Consider the following 20,146-nt stretch of genomic DNA (forward strand, 5'->3'; position numbering starts at 1 on the left):
AGGAAGGAAGGAAGGAAGGAAGGAAGGAAGGAAGGAAGGAAGGAAGGAAGGAAGGAAGGAAGGAAGGAATCTCAAAATAGTCCCTATGCTACAAATAAAATTAAGACCATATTTTGCTTAAGTTTGGATATGATTTTATTCTCATTTTAGGCACATTTTTCCATCCAGTCAAAATGATTCCTTTTGTTTATATTCCTAATTCTTTTCTCTACCTTGCAGAATATACCATTTTCTTTTATTGCTATTTCTTTGTGACTTGCCAGTTCAGTCGAAGTATTGCACTAATGAGATCATCATCTGGAGTTAGAGTCCAATATTCATTCATTCCTCATTTAACAAAAATTGTATTAAGTACCTACTATCTGTATTTTGAATTTTTAGCTGTTAGGAGTATTTCATTCTGACAATCAAACTTATTCTTTCATAACTCTCAGTGCCACAGAGCCACTTCAGCTCTCATCTATGTTTTCCTTATTTTCCAAAATATTAAATCAGTCCCATTGTGATGGTCCAGTATGATCAATGCTTGAGTCCACATGACTCCCCCTTATTCCACCCCCATGTCACTGTCTCACTCTGTCACTGTCTCTCTTTCTGTGTCTGTCTCTCTCTCTGTGTGTCTCTCTCTCTCTTCTCTGTCCCTCCCTCATTCTCCCTACCTTCCTCCCTCCCCCCTCCCTCTGTCTCCAGCCCCTTCTCTCTTTCCTTCCCTCCCTCCATTCCCCCCCAAATACAGTGTGTATGTGTCATTATTTCATAGTTTGTCCTGAAAGTATTTGTCTTCTTTTTTTAAGAAATATATATATACATATATACATATATGTATATAGTTACTATCACTTTTTACCATCTTCTAGTATGTCTTTCAGATACTATAAGGATTTTGAATATGGGTGGTTGCATGGTAATTCTTGTTGGAATTAACCGCAGTATTATAAGCCCTAGGGTCCTAGGATTTGTCATTTTCCCTATTGATGTGCCAACTTAATGCTTTCTCTGGAAAAAAAAAAAGACTGGAAACCATCAATACCATCAATACCAATGAGTGTTTTAAAGGATACTAACAATCAGGGCGCATACACTACATTTTGCTATTTGCAAAGAAAATTGGTAACTAGTAAAGCATTATGGGAAGGAGGAACAATGGGTTCAGAATCAAAAGCCTCTGTTGTCTTTGTCTACCATTCATTCCTATGATGTCTCCGTGGTGCTGACGTTTCCACAGCTAGTCAACAACTTGCTGACAGCCCAAGCACACTGTGATCCATAGCCTATCTTGTACATTTACTTTGCAGAGGTTTTCCCTCCTTCCTGAAAATGAGAAGACAATTTAAGAGTTCGGCATTTAAGAGGGAGCCTGGTACAGTACATGGTGGTCTAGGCTTGGAGTCAGGTAAACATGAGTCCCTTTCATGCAATGAATTAAGGCATGCCATTTGCCTTGGTAAAGGGAATTCCCATATTAGAGGTTTTCACATGGACTAAATCACAGTTATTTCTCATATATGTATATATCAGGTTAGCCAAGACAACTTTTCAGAGGTTTATTCATGGTCAAATTTGATCCCACAGTTAGGGAGTACTGATTCGACTTGGTGAAAGCCTAGTCCAGATTACTAGGATGATGCTGATGGACTCAGTTTGTAGGTAGTTGCTATAACATCTCAGGGTTGGAAAGGATATCAGAAGTCATCTAGTTTTGTGGTAGATTTTTCTCCAATGCAAATCAAAAATGGTCTGTAACTTACAGCTTTAGAAAGTTGTCTATGGGGGCAACTAGGTGGCACAGTGGATAGAACACCAGCCCTGGATTCAGAAGGACCTGAGTTCAAATTCGGCCTCAGACACATAACACTTACTAGCTGTGTGACCCTGGGCAAGTCACTTAACTCCATTGCCTAATCAAAAAAAAAAAGTTGTCTATGGCTCAGATATGCTAAATAAATTTTTTATAAGACTAGTAATAGAATGTGGACTTGAACCCAGTCTTTGTGATTACCCCTCCAGAGCACTCTCCATCATACCACCCTGCCTAAAGCATAGTAACAATGGCCATTCATGTCTATGTGGTACTTTAAGATTAGAATCTTTTCAAGAAGCCTGTGAGATAATGAATAAATCAATAAATATTTTCAAGTGCCTACTATGTGCCAGGCATTGTGCTGGGGGATGTGCCGGAGGCAAAAGACAGTCCCTGCCCTCAAGGAGCTTACAATCTAATGGAGGTAACAACATGCAAACAAATATATACAAAGCAAGCTACATATAGGTCAAATAAGAAATAATTAGCAGAGAGCAGGCTGATTTTGTCCTTTGCTCTGGAAGAGGACCAAAATGACATCATTGTATTGGGGGTCAAAGTAAAGTGTGTGTGATTATGGTTCATCAGACCAATACTCCCTTGGAAGGTTCTACCACAGGTCAGGCACAAATAGTCCTTATGAACATTTGGAATGGAGATATCTCTAAATTTGAGCATCTCACATTTCTTTTGAGCTACTATTCTGCTTTGTTCATAGGGCACAGGGTCTTCTTTGATGTGGGCACACCATGCTGAATGGTCCTGTGCCAGTGTCTTCCATGTCTCTCAATCAATTCCAAAGTTCTTCAGAGACACCCTAAGAGTATCCTTGTATCGCTTCTTCTGACCTCCCCGCGAGCATTTGCTTTGTGTGAGTTCTCTGTAAAAACAATCTTTTCAGCAAATGTGCATTTGTCATTCAAACCACATGGGCAGCCTATCAGAGTTGTACTCTCTGCAGTAGAGTTTGAACACTTGGCAGTTCAGCTCAAGAAAGAACCTTAGTGTCCAGTATTTTAATCCTGCCAAGTGATCTTTCAGAATCTTCCTAAGACAATTCAGATGGAAGCAATTCAGTTTTCTGGCATGGTGCTGGTATACTGTCCAGGTTTCACAGGCATACAACCTTGAAGCCAGCACAATGGCTCTGTAGACTTTTGCTTTAATAGGCAGTCTAACACCTCTTTTCTCCCACACTTTCCTTCGGAGCTTCCCAAACTGTGAGCTAGCTCTAGTACTGGAATTAAGAAGGGTTAGGGAAGGCTTCCTGTAGAAGGTAGGATTTTAGTTGGGACTTAAAGGAAACCAGGGAGGTCAGTAGTTGGAGCAGAGAAAGAAGAGTTTTTCAGGCATGGGGGACAGCTAGAGAGAATGCCTGGAGTTGAAATGGCATGTCTTGTAGTATGAATATTATTCTACCTATTTCATAGACCCAGAGTGGTTCATAAGTGCATGAGATTTAAAACCAGAAAGAACCTTAGAGATATTCTAGTCCAACCCCTTCATTTTAGAGATCAAGAAACAGAGACTCAGAGGGATTCTTTGGCTTAACCAAAGAAAAATTACTTTGCTGTGTCAAAACTGAGATTTGAGTCTAAGTATCTCGAGACTCCACCTTCAGGGTTCTCTCCACCAGATCAAGCTGCCTCTGTACAAATATATCCAATGATATGATGCAGTAAGTGGTATACTGGAATCATCTCATACTGTCTCATGATAGCTGGTTATTAAATTTTCAATGTGACCGTGTACTCTCCAGAAATTGACAAATGCTACAAATCAGAGATTGATTTATTGTTTTGTTGCTTGCGTAGACTTGAGAAAGTGATCGAGAAAATGTTAACAATGCAGATTAAACTTAAAAGTGGGTAGATACATTTTTTCAATGAGTTGGTTGATAAACATTTACCAGTACACCCCTGGACTCTACTCATTGCCCTCCAAAAGCAGCCCATTCCGTTGTTTGACAATTCCACATCATCAGCTCCTTCTCACATGGAGCAAAAGTCTACCTCCCTGTAACTTCTACCCGTATTGTTCCTAGTTCTGTTTGTTGAACTAGATTGAATCGAGTACATCAGAATTCCTAATCCTTTTTCAAATATTTGAAAGGTTTTAATGTGGTAGATAACGATCAAGGCTCCCTTAAGTCCCCTCTTCTTCAGACTAAACATACTCCATCTCTTTAAACCAATCTTAATTTCGCATTGCTTTAACTCCCTTCACCAGCCTGTGCACTCTCCTCTAGAAACGTGCTTGCCTGTCAGTGTTCTTCCAAAAATGTAGTGCAGAGAGAACTGGACACATTGCTCAAGATGGGCTCTGACCAGGGCACAGTTAAATAGAGATAGGCTATTTCTATGCTGTTCACAGAAAATAGTGGTCCATAGAGTGATATTATGCCTAAGGATGAATCATCTTGAGGCTAATTCATTTGAACGGATATGGTCTCATCACTGTGCTGTTTGCTACTATGGGAGGTGAGTTGAATTCAGATACCCCAGCTAGTACTTTTGTTGCTGAAATGCTAAGGTAGTTGTGTAAATCAATTTGTTTGTTCCTCCATCCTACCCAGAAGAATGAAGAATCTTTTCATATCCAGACAGTAATCTACTTGAAGAGCATTCTCCTCTCCTCAGTGCTTAGCCCACAGTCTGTATCTCCTCCCAAACTCCTGCCCTCATACCAGGGGACTTTAACATACATATTGATAGTACCTCAAATATCCTAACCTCTCAGTTCCTCAACTTACTCATTCCCCATCACTCTGGACATTTTCTCTGGCTGTCATCTATGCCTAGAATGTTGTCCATCCTCATCTCCACCCTCTGGATTTCCTGGCTTCCTTCAGGCTCCTGCTTTCTGCAGGAAGCTGTTTCAATTCCTCTTCATTCTAGTGCCTTCTCTCTATTGCTTACTATTTATCCTGTATGTAGATTATTGTACAAAATAGTTTGCATGTTGTCTCTGCCATTATATTTTGAGCTTCTCCAGGGCAGCAACTGTCTTTTGGCTTTCTTTATATCCCTAGCGTGTAACACAGTGCCTGGCACATAGTAGGCATTTAAATAAATGTTTGACTGAGAGAGTCAATACATTCTTAGATACTGTCCTATTTACCTGGAAATATCTCCCTCCTTATCTTTTACTCTTGGTCTCTCTGTCTTCCTTCAAGTCCCAGCTAAAATCTAACCTTTTATAAGAAGCCTTCCTATTCCTCTTGATTCTAGTGCTTTCCCTTTGTTGATTATCTCCTGCTTATCCTGGATATAGGTTTATTTGTTTGTTTTTGTACATAGTTGTTTGCATATTATCTCTACCATTAGATTGGGAGCTCCCTGAGAGCGGGCATTGGTTTTTTGGTTTTCTTTCTGTCTCTGGTGCTTAGCATATTATTGCTGTTCAGTCATTCATTTGTATCCAGCTCTTTGTGACCCTGTGGAACACAGCACAACAGTCCCTTCTTCCACTAAAGTGTTGGACATCTTACAACCTGAGTGGCTCATCTTCCAATGTCATATCTTTTAGCACTTTAATACTGTCCATGGGGGTTTCTTGGCAAAGATACTGGAGTGGTTTGCCATTTCCCATCTTGGGTAACCCTGCACGACTTAACTCATACTTTCATTGAGCTACGCAAGTCCCTCTGCCATAACAAGGCGGTGATACAGGAGAGGAGCTGAGTATATAGTAAGTGCTTAATAAATGCTTGTTGATTCATTGCAGGCTTGAAACTGCTCAACTTTTTTGGACTCATTTCAGCACTAGAATGCCTTTCTACATCCATTGCCCCAGATGACTTCCCCTTAGAGCCTTTAATATCAGTCATTTGCTGGTCTGGTAATGTTGAGCTGTGAGCTACTTTTTCTTCTGCTTAAAGCTTCTAAGGTCCATTACTGTTCTGTTCTCTCCACAATACTGCTTCTGTTAGTTTGCTGCTGCTGCCATCTTCTGGTTCTTTGAAATTGCATCCTTTTCACATAAGGGAGGGGTTTATGGACTCTTTTGGTTCATAGCCCCAGGGGATATCTCAGGTCTTTTGTTATTCAGATCCATAGTCAGCCAGTCTTCACTATGTGTCTTTCTAAGGACTTTTCTTCTGACTCAGCTGTCACTTTTGAAATTCTGTCTCTTCTTTAAATTAGAGTCAGAAAATCCATTTCAATTCTCATCATAATCTTGGCCACTCTACACTATGCTCCCTCGGGGACCTTCACTTAATAAGAATAAAGGGGGCACTGTGAAACTAGAAACTTCTTTCCTGCCTCCTGAGTGTACCAAACATACTGCCATCCCCACAACTACAAATAACCAGAATATTAGGTGGTGGGCTTTTTTCACAATATGTTAATCATGGTATAGAATGTAAAATTAGGCATCTTTCCACAAGGTGAATTTGTATATTTATTTAGACAAGAGAAAAGGTATAAATATGCTGAAGAGTAAATACTCATTCTGAAAAAATATATATTTTCTGGTACATCAATTACCTTTCTGTTTCCCAAAGTTCTCACTCCCCTTCTTGGACTAGGGCAAGTGAGTGATTTCAGGAATAACAATCAATTCCATTCTAGAAACATTTATTAAATGTCTTTCTTCTGTAAGGAACTGTGTAAAGTAAAATTTTTTTTAAGGTAAAATAAAAGACAGAAGCCTTGACCTCAAGTAGATAACATTTTATTTGGCAGGGGTGGGGAAGATGGATGTAACTTCTACCTGGGGTGGGGATCCTGCAGTTTTGAGGCCACATGTGGCCTTCTAGGTCCTTGGGTATGGTCTTTTGACTGAGTCCAAGTTTTACAGAACAATTCCTTTTTGTGTGTGTGTGAGGCAATTGGGGTTAAGTGACTTGCCCAGGGTCACACAGCTAACAAGTGTTATATGTCTGAGGCCATATTTGAACTCGGGTCCTCCTGACTCCAAGGCCAGTGCTTTATCCACTGCACCACCTAGCTGCCCCAACAATTCCTTTTTATTAAGGGAATTTGTTCTGTGAAGTTTGGATTCAGTCAAAAGGCTGCACTTGAGGACCTAGAAGGCCACATGTGGCTCAAAGCCACAGGTTCCCCACTCCTGATCCACACATTTAATTATATAGGATATAAAGCAGGGAATGATGGAGCAAAGAAAACATTCTAGGACAAACTGGTTTGAATAAAGGTGTAGGGTTCAAATCTCGCTCTGTGTCTGAATCTTAGTTCTATCACTACCTATGTGACAATGAACAAGTCACTTAAAGTCTGTGTGGTCTATTTCCTCATCTGTAAAATGAGGAAATGGCCTCTAAAGCCTTTTCCAACTGTATGGACTGTTTTGGTTCCAACCTATGATCCTATAGGTCTAATCTGAGGTGAAAATATTTTTAGCTGAAACAGCAGGATGGTTACACAAAGGTAGGACTCTGTGAGTTGAGGAAGAGATTAATTTTGAAAGGCATAAATAAGGAAGAATTGCCAGAAGAAATGCCTAAATAAATGAGGAAGAATAGCTACCAATTATATAGTGCCTACTATGCGAAAGGCACGGCTAAGTGTTTTGCAAATATTATCTCATTTTATCCTCACAGCAATGCTGGGAAGTAGGTGCTGTTTTTATCCCTAATTTATAGTTGAGGAAACTGAGTCAAATGATATTAAGTGACTTGCCCAGGGTCACACAGCTAGTAAGTAACTAAGGCAGGATTTGAATATAGTTATCCTTTCTATCACTGTGCAAACAGTGTTTTTCTGCCTCACAGCTAGGGAAGGTCCACAGATCTGCCTTTTGTAGAGAGGAGAGAGACATGCTCATTCTATTTGTCTAAGAATCAGAGAATTAGAGAACTTGGTTCATTTCCCTGAGCCTCCTTCATCAAGGGAATTGGGCTATAAATCCCATGAAGCTTTCTCTGGAGATTTCCAAGAATTCTTACTTATCACATGACTATAAGAATATGATATGAGAATAGATTATTTCAGAGTATTTGGAGACTGGCATCTCAAACTGGAGTAGCGTTAATGTAGGGAAAGAGAAATAGAGTCAGACAGAAGGAAAAGCAGAGATGGGTAGGTAGAAGTGGAAAAAGGGAGTAACCACAAAAAGAAAAACATACAAAAAGGAGTACAGTAACTGAGATCAGAGGTAAGGTAAATTAGGTAGCTGCCTAAAGTGATGAATTGAGAGGTAACACAACCAGCAACAATTTTTAATATGTGTAACAATGACTACAGTAGCTTCCACTGCCTAAACCGCCCCCCCACCAGGGTTCTCCAGGCACCCTCAAGGGATCTGGGTATACCTAGCATCTGCCATTGACTCAAGAAGCCACTGATAATGCTTCCTCAATTTTAGGGATCCCCTGAACTCCCAGTTCCATTTAGCCACTTAACTATTAGATTAGTTTTTATGAAAAAATATTTACTTTAAAGGTATAGTTTAAAAATATTTACAGTTATCCCTTCCACATCACAGAAGTGGCCCCCACAATCTAGAAAATCCACATAAAATGTTTTGGCCCTCCCTTTGTACCAGAGAAGTCTGAATTTTTATGGCATTAAAAGATAAACTATGTTGATATTATACAATAACATACATATACTTTATGCATTTCTGAGCTTCTAAACTTTTTCTACATTGTCTGCTGGCCTTCTTGTGTCACTTGTGGCTTCCACAAAACTCCAAAAATTCCCATTTAATTTTTTATGCCGACTCACGATATATTTAAATGGCAATGGGGAAAGTCTCAATGAGGAAGGGATAACTGTAGCCCCTAGCACCTCAAGGGCATAATCCCCCCTTTCACTACCTCAGTCTCTCAGGAGTGGAGGGAGGTCAGGGCATCTCTCTTGATTGAGCAGTATCTCAGCCTGTTCCTCTGTAAAGAGTTCATTTACCCTTGGGTGTTTTCTGAGATGTTTTAATCTGTTGAGCTCATATTTCTATTTACTATCTGCTTGAATAAATAAATTCACTCATAATTCACTATTTGTGATGCTCTTTTAATGTAACCAGCATTTGATGGGAATTAGTCAAACCTGCGAGTGTAAGCTTGTGTGTTACTTTTTGCTTTTTTCCCTTTTTTAAGAGCTGGAGACCAACTGGAATCTAAAAATATTGCCTCTAGACCAGAAATATTTAGGGAGACAGATAAATAAAATTCTAATCAGGTATCTCTCTCTCTCAGAGATAACAGAGTACCCAGCTTTATGGCCCTTTTTCTTGCTCCCTTCGAGGCAGAAATCAAAGTCTCCGTTGAAAGGAGTGGGCAAAATTTCAATGATAGCTATCCATGCCTCCCCAAAAGCTTCTTTTGATCATTTATTTGAATATATACATGCCTAGGACATTCAAAAACCTTACCCCAATTCTGAAAGGAAAAGGGAAAGAAAGAGACAAAGATGGAGACTTTGCAACTTTGAACTGTTAGTAAACCTCACTTTATCCACTGTTCACTTGTTCTACGAGCTTCAGAATGCTGCCACCATTCATCATTGTCCCCTGAATTAGAAAGTAGCCCACAACCCATCAAATGCTCTTTATCCTTAAATCTTCAGATACTCTGCTATAAAAGGGACAGCTGCAGCCGCCTCCCTGAGAGTGATTATTCTCTGGGTTTCAGAGACACTGACCAAGGCAATATTCAAGGTCCAACTTATAGGCTGGCCATTTCTCATTCTTGATCCAGGTGGTTTCAACTGGAAGAAAAACTTCTAGGAGCATTTTTCTTTCACAAGCCTTTCATTTCATGCTCTATGCCAACTGCCCGAGGAGGAAAAATATTCCTGAGCTTATGGAGACTGAACACATTGTCACACCATCTATTGTCACTGAATTGTTTTATTCAAAGGCAGATAAATTGTTCAGGATGCAGTGTGATGAGAAAACAGAGGCCCGCGCATCAGTCAGATACCATGACGCAATTGATCTAATGCATCAGAGCAGCATTGCCTGTGAACACTGGGATTCCAAAGGCTCAGCTACATGGCACCTCAGTCAGGCTGCCTGCAAAACCCCCTTCTCAGAACTGCAGCATCTTATCTGGAAACCTATCTGTGTTCTCTCAACTCAAGCAAAAAGAACAGCTCCCATCTTCCCACGTCCAGGAGAAAGCAAACCTTGCTCCCTCTGCTTTCTCGTTAAGATGCCGGCCCCTTCTGTTTCTTTAAGTTTGCTTGAATGACGTAAAGCAGACAGTGAGGACAACAGGAGCAACCCCAGAGCCAGGCACCTCCTGAGAAAGTGGGAAACAATGCAGTAGTCGGGGCTGCCTCTGACAGTAGCAAGAGTAGGGGGCTGGCACTCAGAAAACCTGGACTCTCGTCTGGGCTCCATCACTGGCTGGTAATGGGCCTTGGGCAAATCCCATAACCTCTCAGACGTCTGTTTCCTCAACTGTAAAATTAGAATCGGTCTAGGTGTTCTCTAAGGGCCCTTTTAGTGCTAAAAGTCTACAAAATCATCTTTTTATGTGAACAAGTCCCTGGGGGTGGGGGCAGGGGTGGAAGATAGGGCATTCTTACTGCTTGGTTAGTGTTTGGAAATGTTTTAAGAGTATTGTGTGAATGTGTGTCAGGGCGGAGGGGTCTGTCTGTCTGTGCACATCCGTCTGTCTGTTATGAAAAGCAATGATAAAGAAAAAAGCAAAAATAGTCGTGGAGAAGAGATGTCCCTCTCCACTCAGCAGGGAGGTGGGAAAACCTTAGAGTCAGATTTTGTATTGTCAGACCTTGTTGCTGTATCACTCAGTTCCTCATCTGTAAGATGAGCTGGAGGAGGAAATGGCAAACCACTGCAGTATCTTCTCCACAAAAACTCCAAATGGGGTCGTGAAGAGTCAGACACGACTGAAACGACTGAACAGCAGTTGCTATATCATGTCTTGCATGCAACTATTTTTCCTTGTTAGAAGGGAAGGATAAATTGGGAGGAAAGGGAGAGGAATTAGTTGTATATTCACAATCCTTTGCATATAAACAAGAGGCATCAATAAAACTTTGTTTTTAAGAAAAGCAGTGAGAAAATATATATATATATATTTCCTGGTGAACAACCTAAGAGTCCTCAACTTTGTATTTTAATATAATGAAATTACCACAAGTCGTTAACAAATTAAAACAAAAGATTTAAAAGACTACATTTTTCTATCATCTTAGAGACTTGACTGGGCCACTGAGAGGTTGAATGACTTGGGGTCACACAGAGAGTATGTGTCCAAGAGATGTAATTTGAACCCAGGTCTTCCTAACACTCTCCCTTAGGCAACACTGCCTATTTTATATAAGCAGCTCTCTAAGCTGTAAATTGCAGCACAGGAACTGATATGCATGAATAGAGGGAGTTTCCTCACAAAGAATTCCCCAAACCAATGAAATCCCAGGTTCAGTCCAAAGACCATTCATTATTTTCCATAATATTCGTTGACATTTATGTAGCACTTTAATGTTTGCAAAGTGTTTTATCATATTATCTTTCTTAATCCTTACAACAACCTTGCAAAGTACAGGTAACAGAGATGAGGAAACTGAGGCTTACAGGTTGAATGACTTATCCTTTGATGTACAGCTAGCAAGTATAGAGGCAAGATTTAAACTCAGGTCTCTCCTGACTTCAAGTTAAGCAACCACACTGTCTCCTTAATATATGGCATTATTGATATAATCTGATCTGGCAATATAAACACATGAGCTAAGAGTACTTTTTCATAAGAACAGCAATATCATTAATATGATTACAGTGCAGGCATAACTAATAGCAGTGAGAGAGATTCTAGTCAGATCCAGAACCCCTCTTTCTGATCTAATTTCACTTAAAAGATGCTAAATGTGACAATGATAACATCAGTGCAAAAAGAAAAAAAAACTATCAACAAAACAGAAAAAAACATAAATGAAAACAAAAAGAAGTGGACACAAACAGTATATCATTGTTACTAATATGCTATATTTACACTTCAAAATTGTACATAATACAAGTTTACAGATTCATATACAATCATATTTTTTGTTCTTTGCATTCCACAACGTCTGTGTTCTAGATGATTGTTCATAATAAAATTTCAAATATGAAAAAAAAAACCACCACAATATTACCACCACATATAGATAGATAATGATGGGGAAATCCTTGCCTCTATAGAGATGGGAGACTAATTATGGAGACTGACCAAATGGCTCCAAGATTTCATCTTGATAAGGGAACAAAGCAAAAGAGAATTATAAAGACAAACTGATTATGGATTTTTCTCTATTATTTTACAGTTATGGTTAACATTTTGATGTCACAATGGACTTAAACTTCTATTTTCAGCAACCCTTATAGATTTAGGCTGTGTCTACAATTGAAAGCTAGTTTAAGCATTTTCCTTGATTTCACTAGTTTAAAAATTACTTGAATCAAGACAGTTTATTTGAGTTGGTCAGAATGGACAGGTGAGCATATGTGTCAATCAATCAAAAAATATTTATTAAGCACATACTTGGGCACTATGCTAAATGCTAAAGAATCAAAGAGAAAAACAAGCAGACCCTCCCTTCAAAGAAGTCACTCTCCGATGCTGGAGACAACATATAAGTAACTAGATTCATACAAGATATATACAGAATAGAAAGGAGACATACAAGTCAGCGATTGTGTTGCACAAGACAATCTCAAAGATAGAGACTCACCCTGACTAATGCTGTGATGCCACCTTCAAAAATGACTGACAGGACTCCCAGCAAATGAAAGGAAAATTTCCCTGAGGCTGTATCTTGAAACAAGTACACTTTGGCTAGTTTGGCTGACTTAGTTATTTGGGATTTGAGCTCCTTTAACTGTCACAGCTTAGCAAGAGAAAAACAAGCAACTCACCCACTCTACTAAAATATCCCATGGGAATATGCAAGGCTCACTGTTTCCTTGGATCATAGTGAATTCCAATTGAATTGGACAGTCATGATATGATTTCTCAAGGTTCCTTTTAACCATGTGGTTACTTATTTAATAGAGATGGTAAAATCACAATGACTTTCCAGAAAATCATTTTAATATATATTTCAGGTCTTCTCTTTGTTTTCATATTGCATTTGAAGTACTAGTCCATTTTAAAGTTACACATTATGTGGTTCAGTTCAATTCAAAGGAAAAAAATGAGAAAGATATATGTAGATATAATTATTTTGATGTATGTGTGAGTAAAATCAGCAACCTGTTAAAAATAGGGGGATTATAACTGTGATTTTATTAGTATAGAGAGTCCCACTATGGAAATTCCCTCTGCATCAATGAACATCTACAACTTCTTCTCTAACATACAGTCTTGGGTTGTTTCCTAGATCACTAAGAGATTAAGTGGCTTGTCCATAGTCACTCAGTTAGTATGAACCAGCAGCAAGACAATCCCAAGTCTTTCTGATTCCAAGATCAACTTTCTATCCACTATGTCACAGTGTCTATAGACATCAATAATTAGCAACTGTATTCAATATAGTGAGAGGTAGCCTAGTGTAGTAACAAAAAGACAGCCTCAGATCAAGAAGATAGAGAAGATGACCACTCAAATTCTGCCTCTGCCACATTCTAATTCTACAATCACATCCAAGTCTGCTTAACCTCTCAGGGTACCAGACAACTCTCTAAGACTGTCATTTACAGAAGGATGTCCAAACTGCATCAGTGGAAGAAATTTATGCATCAGGAATCCCTGCACTGTTGAAATCAGAATTCCAGATGCACCTCAATTTTTTGTTTTTTGTTGAATTTATTTTATTTTTAATTTATGGAATAAAATAAGCATTTCTATAACATAGTATGATTTAAAAAATGATTGCACAAGAATCTACAAAACTATTATGTATAACTTGCTATTCATTTTAAATACACAACAAAATTATTATGCAAATTTCTTTTTTTCTTTTTTTGTCTTCCCTCCTTCTCCCCACCCTAGAGATGTTCACCATTAGACAAAAATATGTGTATGTATATCTATATAGGTTAGATGTAGATATATGTATATACATATATACACATATACACATGTTTGTATGTATATGTGTATGTGTGTGTAAAATTATTCTATACATACTTCTACTTATCAGTTCTTTCTCTAGATGCAGATAGCATCTTTCTTCATATGTCCTTTATAGTTAATTTGGGTATTTACAACAATCAGAATAATTCATTCGCTCAAAGTCATTCTTAAAACTATGTTGCTGTCATGGTGTACGATGTTCTCTTGGTTCTGTTCATTTTGCTTTTCATTATTTTGTGCAAGCCTTTCCATGTTTTTCTAAGATCATTGAGCTCATCATTTCTAATAGCACAACTGTAGTTAATTGCTTAGCATGCCAAAAGGGTTATGGCTTTTTTCTTTTTGAGAACTCATGGAACATAGAGTAAACACAAGCACATTTTTCCTATTCCCACAAAAACACTCTGTAGATGTCCTAATAGCCCCTGACGAGGCCAGTAAGCCCAAGTTTGTTTTCTCAGACTACTAGATTTAAGAAAAGAATATAAGTGGGGGCATAATCTATCTGCCAGTTTATGAATCATAGTACATTAGTTATCATACTACATACATATACAGATTGAAATGCATCTGAAAACAACAAATATTTATCTAGCACCCATTATGTTTGGAGGACCATGTTAGTTTCAAGAGAATATAGAAAGTTTAGATATGACAAAGCCCCTGTCCTCATGCAGTTTACAATCTATAGCAGATAATATAATATTATGCGACGAGAACATTAAAGACCTACAATCAAAATGTTTTTTGATATCAGAGGGGAAACGTCATCACCATCACGAGGGGGGAGAGGGGATTGGATAGGACCAGGCAAACATCAGGGAGGAGACAGCATTTGAATTGAATTTTAAAGGATGGAGTGGAATTCAACAGACACAGGGTAGGTAAGAGTAGAGCCCATTTTAGAGGGTCATACATACAGCGATGCAGTTTGACTGGAGCATAGAGTACAAGGACGGGACTAATAAGACAGGAAAGCTGGGATGGCACCAGATAGTAGAGGACTTGTACTGCCAGCGCTAAACTGCTTAACCCTTATTCCAGAGGCAATAGGGAGCCACTGAAGGTTTTTGAGCAATAGGAGGTATGCTCCAACCAATGATCTTTATGTGACATCTATGAATTCTTTGATGACGTTAAAACAAAATACATTACTCTCTGTCACTCACCTTTCTCTCACTTGTGCTTCACCTAAGCACCTTCATCTTCTGCTGCAGTGTACCCAGAGTTAGGAAGATCTGTGTTCAAACCCATTCACTACTTGCATGACCTTTGACGAGTCACTTGCTGAGCCTCAGTTTTCCTACCTGCAAAATGGGATAATATTAGCATCTGTCTCATATGGTTGTTAGGAAGACCAAATGAGACAACAAATTTACAGAGCTCTGCAAACCTGAGGGCACTATACAAACGTAAGCCATTGTTATGTTTTATTATTAACTTTCTTTTCCTTGTCATTTTTTCCACTTTTTGCCCTCTCTGCTCTATTTTACTTTTTCTGTTCTTTTTGCTTTTTTGTATCTATGCATATTTTATAAAACCTTTGGATATTTTCCACCTTCTAGAAATTAATTTACATCCAACTACTGGCCTATTTTGCGTACTAGTCTTTGACTAAAAAGTTGACCTATAAATATTTTCCTAAAAGTCTGTGAAGATGCTGTTTTGAATGATTTCACAATTGACAGAAAGAAACTGAAGATCTTGTCATAAGATTTTTTGCAAGGGGAGGAGCAGGAAAAAATGGGCTTGTTAAGGGTGGGTTTGGGAAGATGTTATTGGAAAGTATGTGCTTTGTCAGTAACTATTATTCAGGCAATTTAACCTACTGAAGGTTTCCAAATAAAAGAAGTACTCTGAATGATCTTCAAAAATTGTTTTGTTTTGTTTTGTTTTGTTTTGTTTCTCTCTCAAGTAGCATGATTCCCACAGGGACTATTTATTTTAAAATTCATTTTTTTAGGATTACAGGCAACAACCTTTTTATTGTCTAGAGATGTTTTTAAAGCCTTCATTCCATCATGAGGTATATGAGTTGTCACTAAGGGTTGCTACTATTTGTGAAAAGGGGAAATGGATTGTAACTCCTATAAGCCCCAGATCTGGTGATACTCAAAATCTGATTTTAGAACTGAGTAGCCATCTGTACAAGTAAAAACATAAAGCCTTTTGCCATTCAAGAAAACAAGGTATGTTTAAAAAAAATTTCCGGGAACAACATGTATTCTAGGTCAAGGGGTCAGTGAGGCAGCTCCTAATGAAAAATCCATTGGATTAAACATTAACTTCACCAGCAGAAATCAACAAAAATGACGAAGGAATGGAAAAGAGGGAAGTGCCAGATATGGATTAAAGACACAAGTGGGGCAAGGGTTGGGGTCAGGAGGACCATCAGGAAAGAGACTTTAGCTGAGTCTTGGAGGAAGCCAGGAAATCTAAGAAACAGAGGGAAGAAGGGAGAGTGTTTCAGACTTGGAAGGGCAGCCCACACAAAGGCAAGGAGATGAGGCATGAAGTATTGCATAGAAAGAAAGGTAAGTCATCCATTCTAATTGGATCCTAGAGTACAGTGAGAAGAGTTAAGTCTAAGAAGGCTTACAGAGGAGGTAAGAGGGAGCTACTAGAATTTATTGATCAGGGGAGTGGTATGTTCAAACCCAAACTTTGGGAAAATCACTTCAGAAACAGAATAGAGTATGGGTTGGAAAAGGGAGGGAAAATTCTCTTCACACTATTCCCACTTTTCTCTGTGCTGTGTAGACCCTAGTTAGCATTTTCTTTTAGGATCAAATGAGCTAACTTACATAGAGTGTTTTGTGAACCTTAAAATGCTGCATTAATGCCAGCTATTTTCATTAGGAGCTCTCTGCCTGCAAATACATACCCTCTACAATCTGGTCCCAGCCTTGCATTCCAGGATAACTTCATATTACTTCTTTCCTTGTGCTCTATCCTCCAGTCAACTGGACTGCTCTTTGTCCCCCTTGTGTGTCTTCATTTGTGTTGTTCCCTATGCCTGGAATGTTCTCTCTCCTATCTTCATATAGCATTCCACTTCATGACATCTCTGGGAGATAGGAACAGAGAAAGAATATATCATCAACCTTTTAGAAAAGCTGATACAGCAGAGGAGTCCACACATCCTAGCTAGGCTGCAGCAGGTCCAAATTCTATTCTTCCAAATTCCAGTCTGGCATGTTTCTCAGGAGACTTTGTTAACTCCCACCACTCAGTTCATGTTCCTTTCTCTAAATCGCTGTTCTGTTTGTTTTTCCAGGTCTCACTGCTGCGGCCTCCCTTGTGTCCTTGGCTTGGGCCTTGGCCTCCTACCAGAAAGCCCTTCGGGACTCCCGTGATGACAAGAAACCCATCAGCTACATGGCTGTCATCATCCAATTTTGCTGGCATTTCTTCACCATCGCCGCCAGGGTCATCACCTTTGCCCTCTTTGCCTCTGTTTTCCAGCTCTACTTTGGGATCTTCATTGTCCTTCACTGGTGCATCATGACCTTCTGGATCGTCCACTGTGAGACGGAATTCTGCATCACAAAATGGGAGGAGATTGTCTTCGACATGGTGGTTGGGATCATCTATATCTTTAGCTGGTTCAATGTGAAGGAAGGCAGGACACGTTGCCGTCTCTTCATTTACTATTTTGTGATTCTTTTGGAAAATACTGCCTTGAGTGCCCTCTGGTACCTATACAAGGCTCCCCAGATTGCAGATGCATTTGCCATACCAGCGCTGTGTGTGGTATTCAGCAGCTTTTTAACAGGCATTGTTTTTATGCTGATGTATTATGCCTTCTTTCACCCCAACGGACCCCGTTTTGGGCAGTCACCAAGCTGTGCTTGTGAGGACCCGATAGCAGCCTTCACTCTTCCCCCAGAAGTGGCCACGAGCACTCTAAGGTCCATTTCCAATAACCGCAGCGTTGCCAGTGATCGGGATCAGAAGTTTGCAGAGCGGGATGGGTGTGTGCCTGTATTTCAGGTGAGGCCAACTGCTCCTTCCACCCCATCCTCCCGACCACCAAGGATTGAAGAGTCAGTCATTAAAATTGACCTGTTCAGGAATAGATACCCAGCCTGGGAGAGACACGTGTTGGACAGAAGCCTACGGAAGGCCATATTAGCTTTTGAATGTTCCCCTGCTCCTCCGAGGCTACAGTACAAAGACGATGCTCTTATTCAGGAGCGGCTGGAGTACGAAACTACTTTATAGAAAACTGAAAGTCTTGAAGGAGCCATGACGTTACAGTCCAGATTAAGGGTTGACAGCAGGGCTGTGGCAATAACTATACTCTATTGTAAAGTAGAGCAAGGAGCTGTAAAGGTCTTAGTCTGGCTGTCATCATGATTATCATTTGATCCACAGGCTGCAGACTGGTGGCTGTAATACCATTTTCAGAGAAGCAGCCCCTGAGAGTCTCAGTTCCTTCAGCTGGGGAGCAGATCCCCAGCTCTTGACTCTTTGTTCCTATCAAACTCCTGCACAGAGCTTTCAATCAAAACTACAGGAAGAGTTTAATGTGTACATGCTGCCTCCAACTAATAGGGCATTTTAATGGGTTTACCTGATCTTTGCATAAAGACATATTCAATCATGATCTGTATAACACACACACACATATATACAACACACACTATACACCCGCTACACACACACACACACACACACACACACACACACACACACCAATCTTCTGTCAAAATGGTTTAGGTAGTTTGTCAATATAAAGCTCTGTTTTTCACAGGAACAAAATGAGAAAATATATTTCCTCAAGACTCCAGAAAAAGAAACGTTCTTTTTTTTTTAAATTGGTAAATATTTTCTCATTTGGAAAAAAAAAACTACCATGTATGTCAGCCTACCAGCGGACAGCAAATGAAAGTGCACTTGCACAAGTGTTAATATTGATGGAATGGTTAGTTTTCTATGAAATTCAGGGTTTATTTTCATTAAGATTTTCAGTTGACAGCATCCTTTTTGACAGAAATCCTATGCAGCACATTTATGGCTTTCAACAAGACCAAGGAGCTCTAAGAACTTAGTGATGTAAATTAAATGATAATCATGATTCAGTATTTAATTGCAAAAAAAAAGAGTAAGAGAGAGAATAAAAGGAAGGAAGGCAGGAAAAAATGGCAAAATCAAAGCATGGGTTTTCCAGGCTTCTGGAGACCATGTTTTTGCATTGTAAAGGGACAAGCATCTGGAGATTAAAATGCCGTAACTTGAATTTGTTTCAGGACGCAGAATGCATGGCTCTGTGTGTGAATGTATGCAGGTGCAGTGCGATGAGAGTACATGACATGCCATACCCTTCTAGTGCCAAACATTGTCGAACTACGAGATTGATACTAATGCCCAAGGGACAGAACCCGAGTAGCACGAGCCCTACGGAAAGAGGAAGCAAGGAAGAACAATCGCGTTCTCCACATATACAGACAGTTTGGTTTATCTTTTCCCCCAACCCAAGCTGAAAGTGATGTGTCTTTTAGAGGCTTTGGGCCACTCATTAGTAAGTATGAGCAGACAAAACCAATGAAATAAGTGATGGGAAAAGCCCTTTCGAACTTCTGGAAGGCTTGTCTCTTTATCTAGCTAATGATATGTTTGAATTGTTTGTACAAAAAAATAAGATTCTGGGTTTTAAATACCTCCCTACAGCAAGTAAATGTTCTCTTTTTTTCTGTTGGAAATGTCCTCCCTCATGGTGCTTTTGGTTGCATTAAAGGTGCAGGTCAAATTTTAATAGTATTTTTTTTATAGCTGGTGCAGAGTGGAATAACTCATGGATTATTTCGATATTTTTGTAATGAAAAATGTATGTTACATATAGAAGATGTTTCCTTTTTTATAGACCTGGACTCTTTTAAAGCATCCCATGCTCCTTAGTTATTTGGGAAGTTAGAAAGGGGTCCACATGTCCCATTAGCTTGTTCTCTAGATGGAAAAAGATGTATTTCTCCTATAAGGTCACCTTGCTTTGTAGCCCTGGAGTTCCCAGAGTCTGGCTATGGGTTTGTTTGTTTGTTTGTTTGTTTTCTGAATATCAGGTGAAGAAGATATCAGAACCAAACTAAAAATAGTTTGCCAAGAACTAGAAGCTTTCCAAGGAAACCATTTTTCATTGGCTATTTCCATCTAGTTCATAAATTTTGAGCTGGAAGGGATCTTATAAGTCATCTAGGCCAATGTCTTCATTTTGGAAACTAAGGATCAAAAAAGTGAAGTGATTTACCCAAGGTCATACAGATAATTATCAGTAAGCCAGGTTTTGAACACTGGTCTTCAGACTACAAAGAAGGAGACCATAGCAAAAAAAAATGTTAATTTTCAACATTCATATTTCA

The 20,146-nt window shown here is 39.3% G+C and overlaps 1 protein-coding gene across 1 annotated transcript in view; it reads left to right on the plus strand.

Moving 5' to 3' along the window:
- Window positions 1-18,011, plus strand: part of LOC114054308 (XK-related protein 4-like) — a 463,082-nt gene extending 445,071 nt beyond the window's left edge. Inside the window, exon 4 of the mRNA XM_027877525.1 lies at window positions 17,065-18,011. Coding sequence (XP_027733326.1) covers window positions 17,065-18,011 — 947 coding nt within the window. The remainder of the gene's footprint in view (window positions 1-17,064) is intronic.
- Window positions 18,012-20,146: the final 2,135 nt, after the last annotated feature.

The sequence above is a fragment of the Vombatus ursinus genome, unplaced genomic scaffold, assembly GCF_900497805.2.
Source record: "Vombatus ursinus unplaced genomic scaffold, bare-nosed wombat genome assembly UNPS02014812.1, whole genome shotgun sequence".
Lineage (NCBI taxonomy): Eukaryota > Metazoa > Chordata > Mammalia > Diprotodontia > Vombatidae > Vombatus > Vombatus ursinus.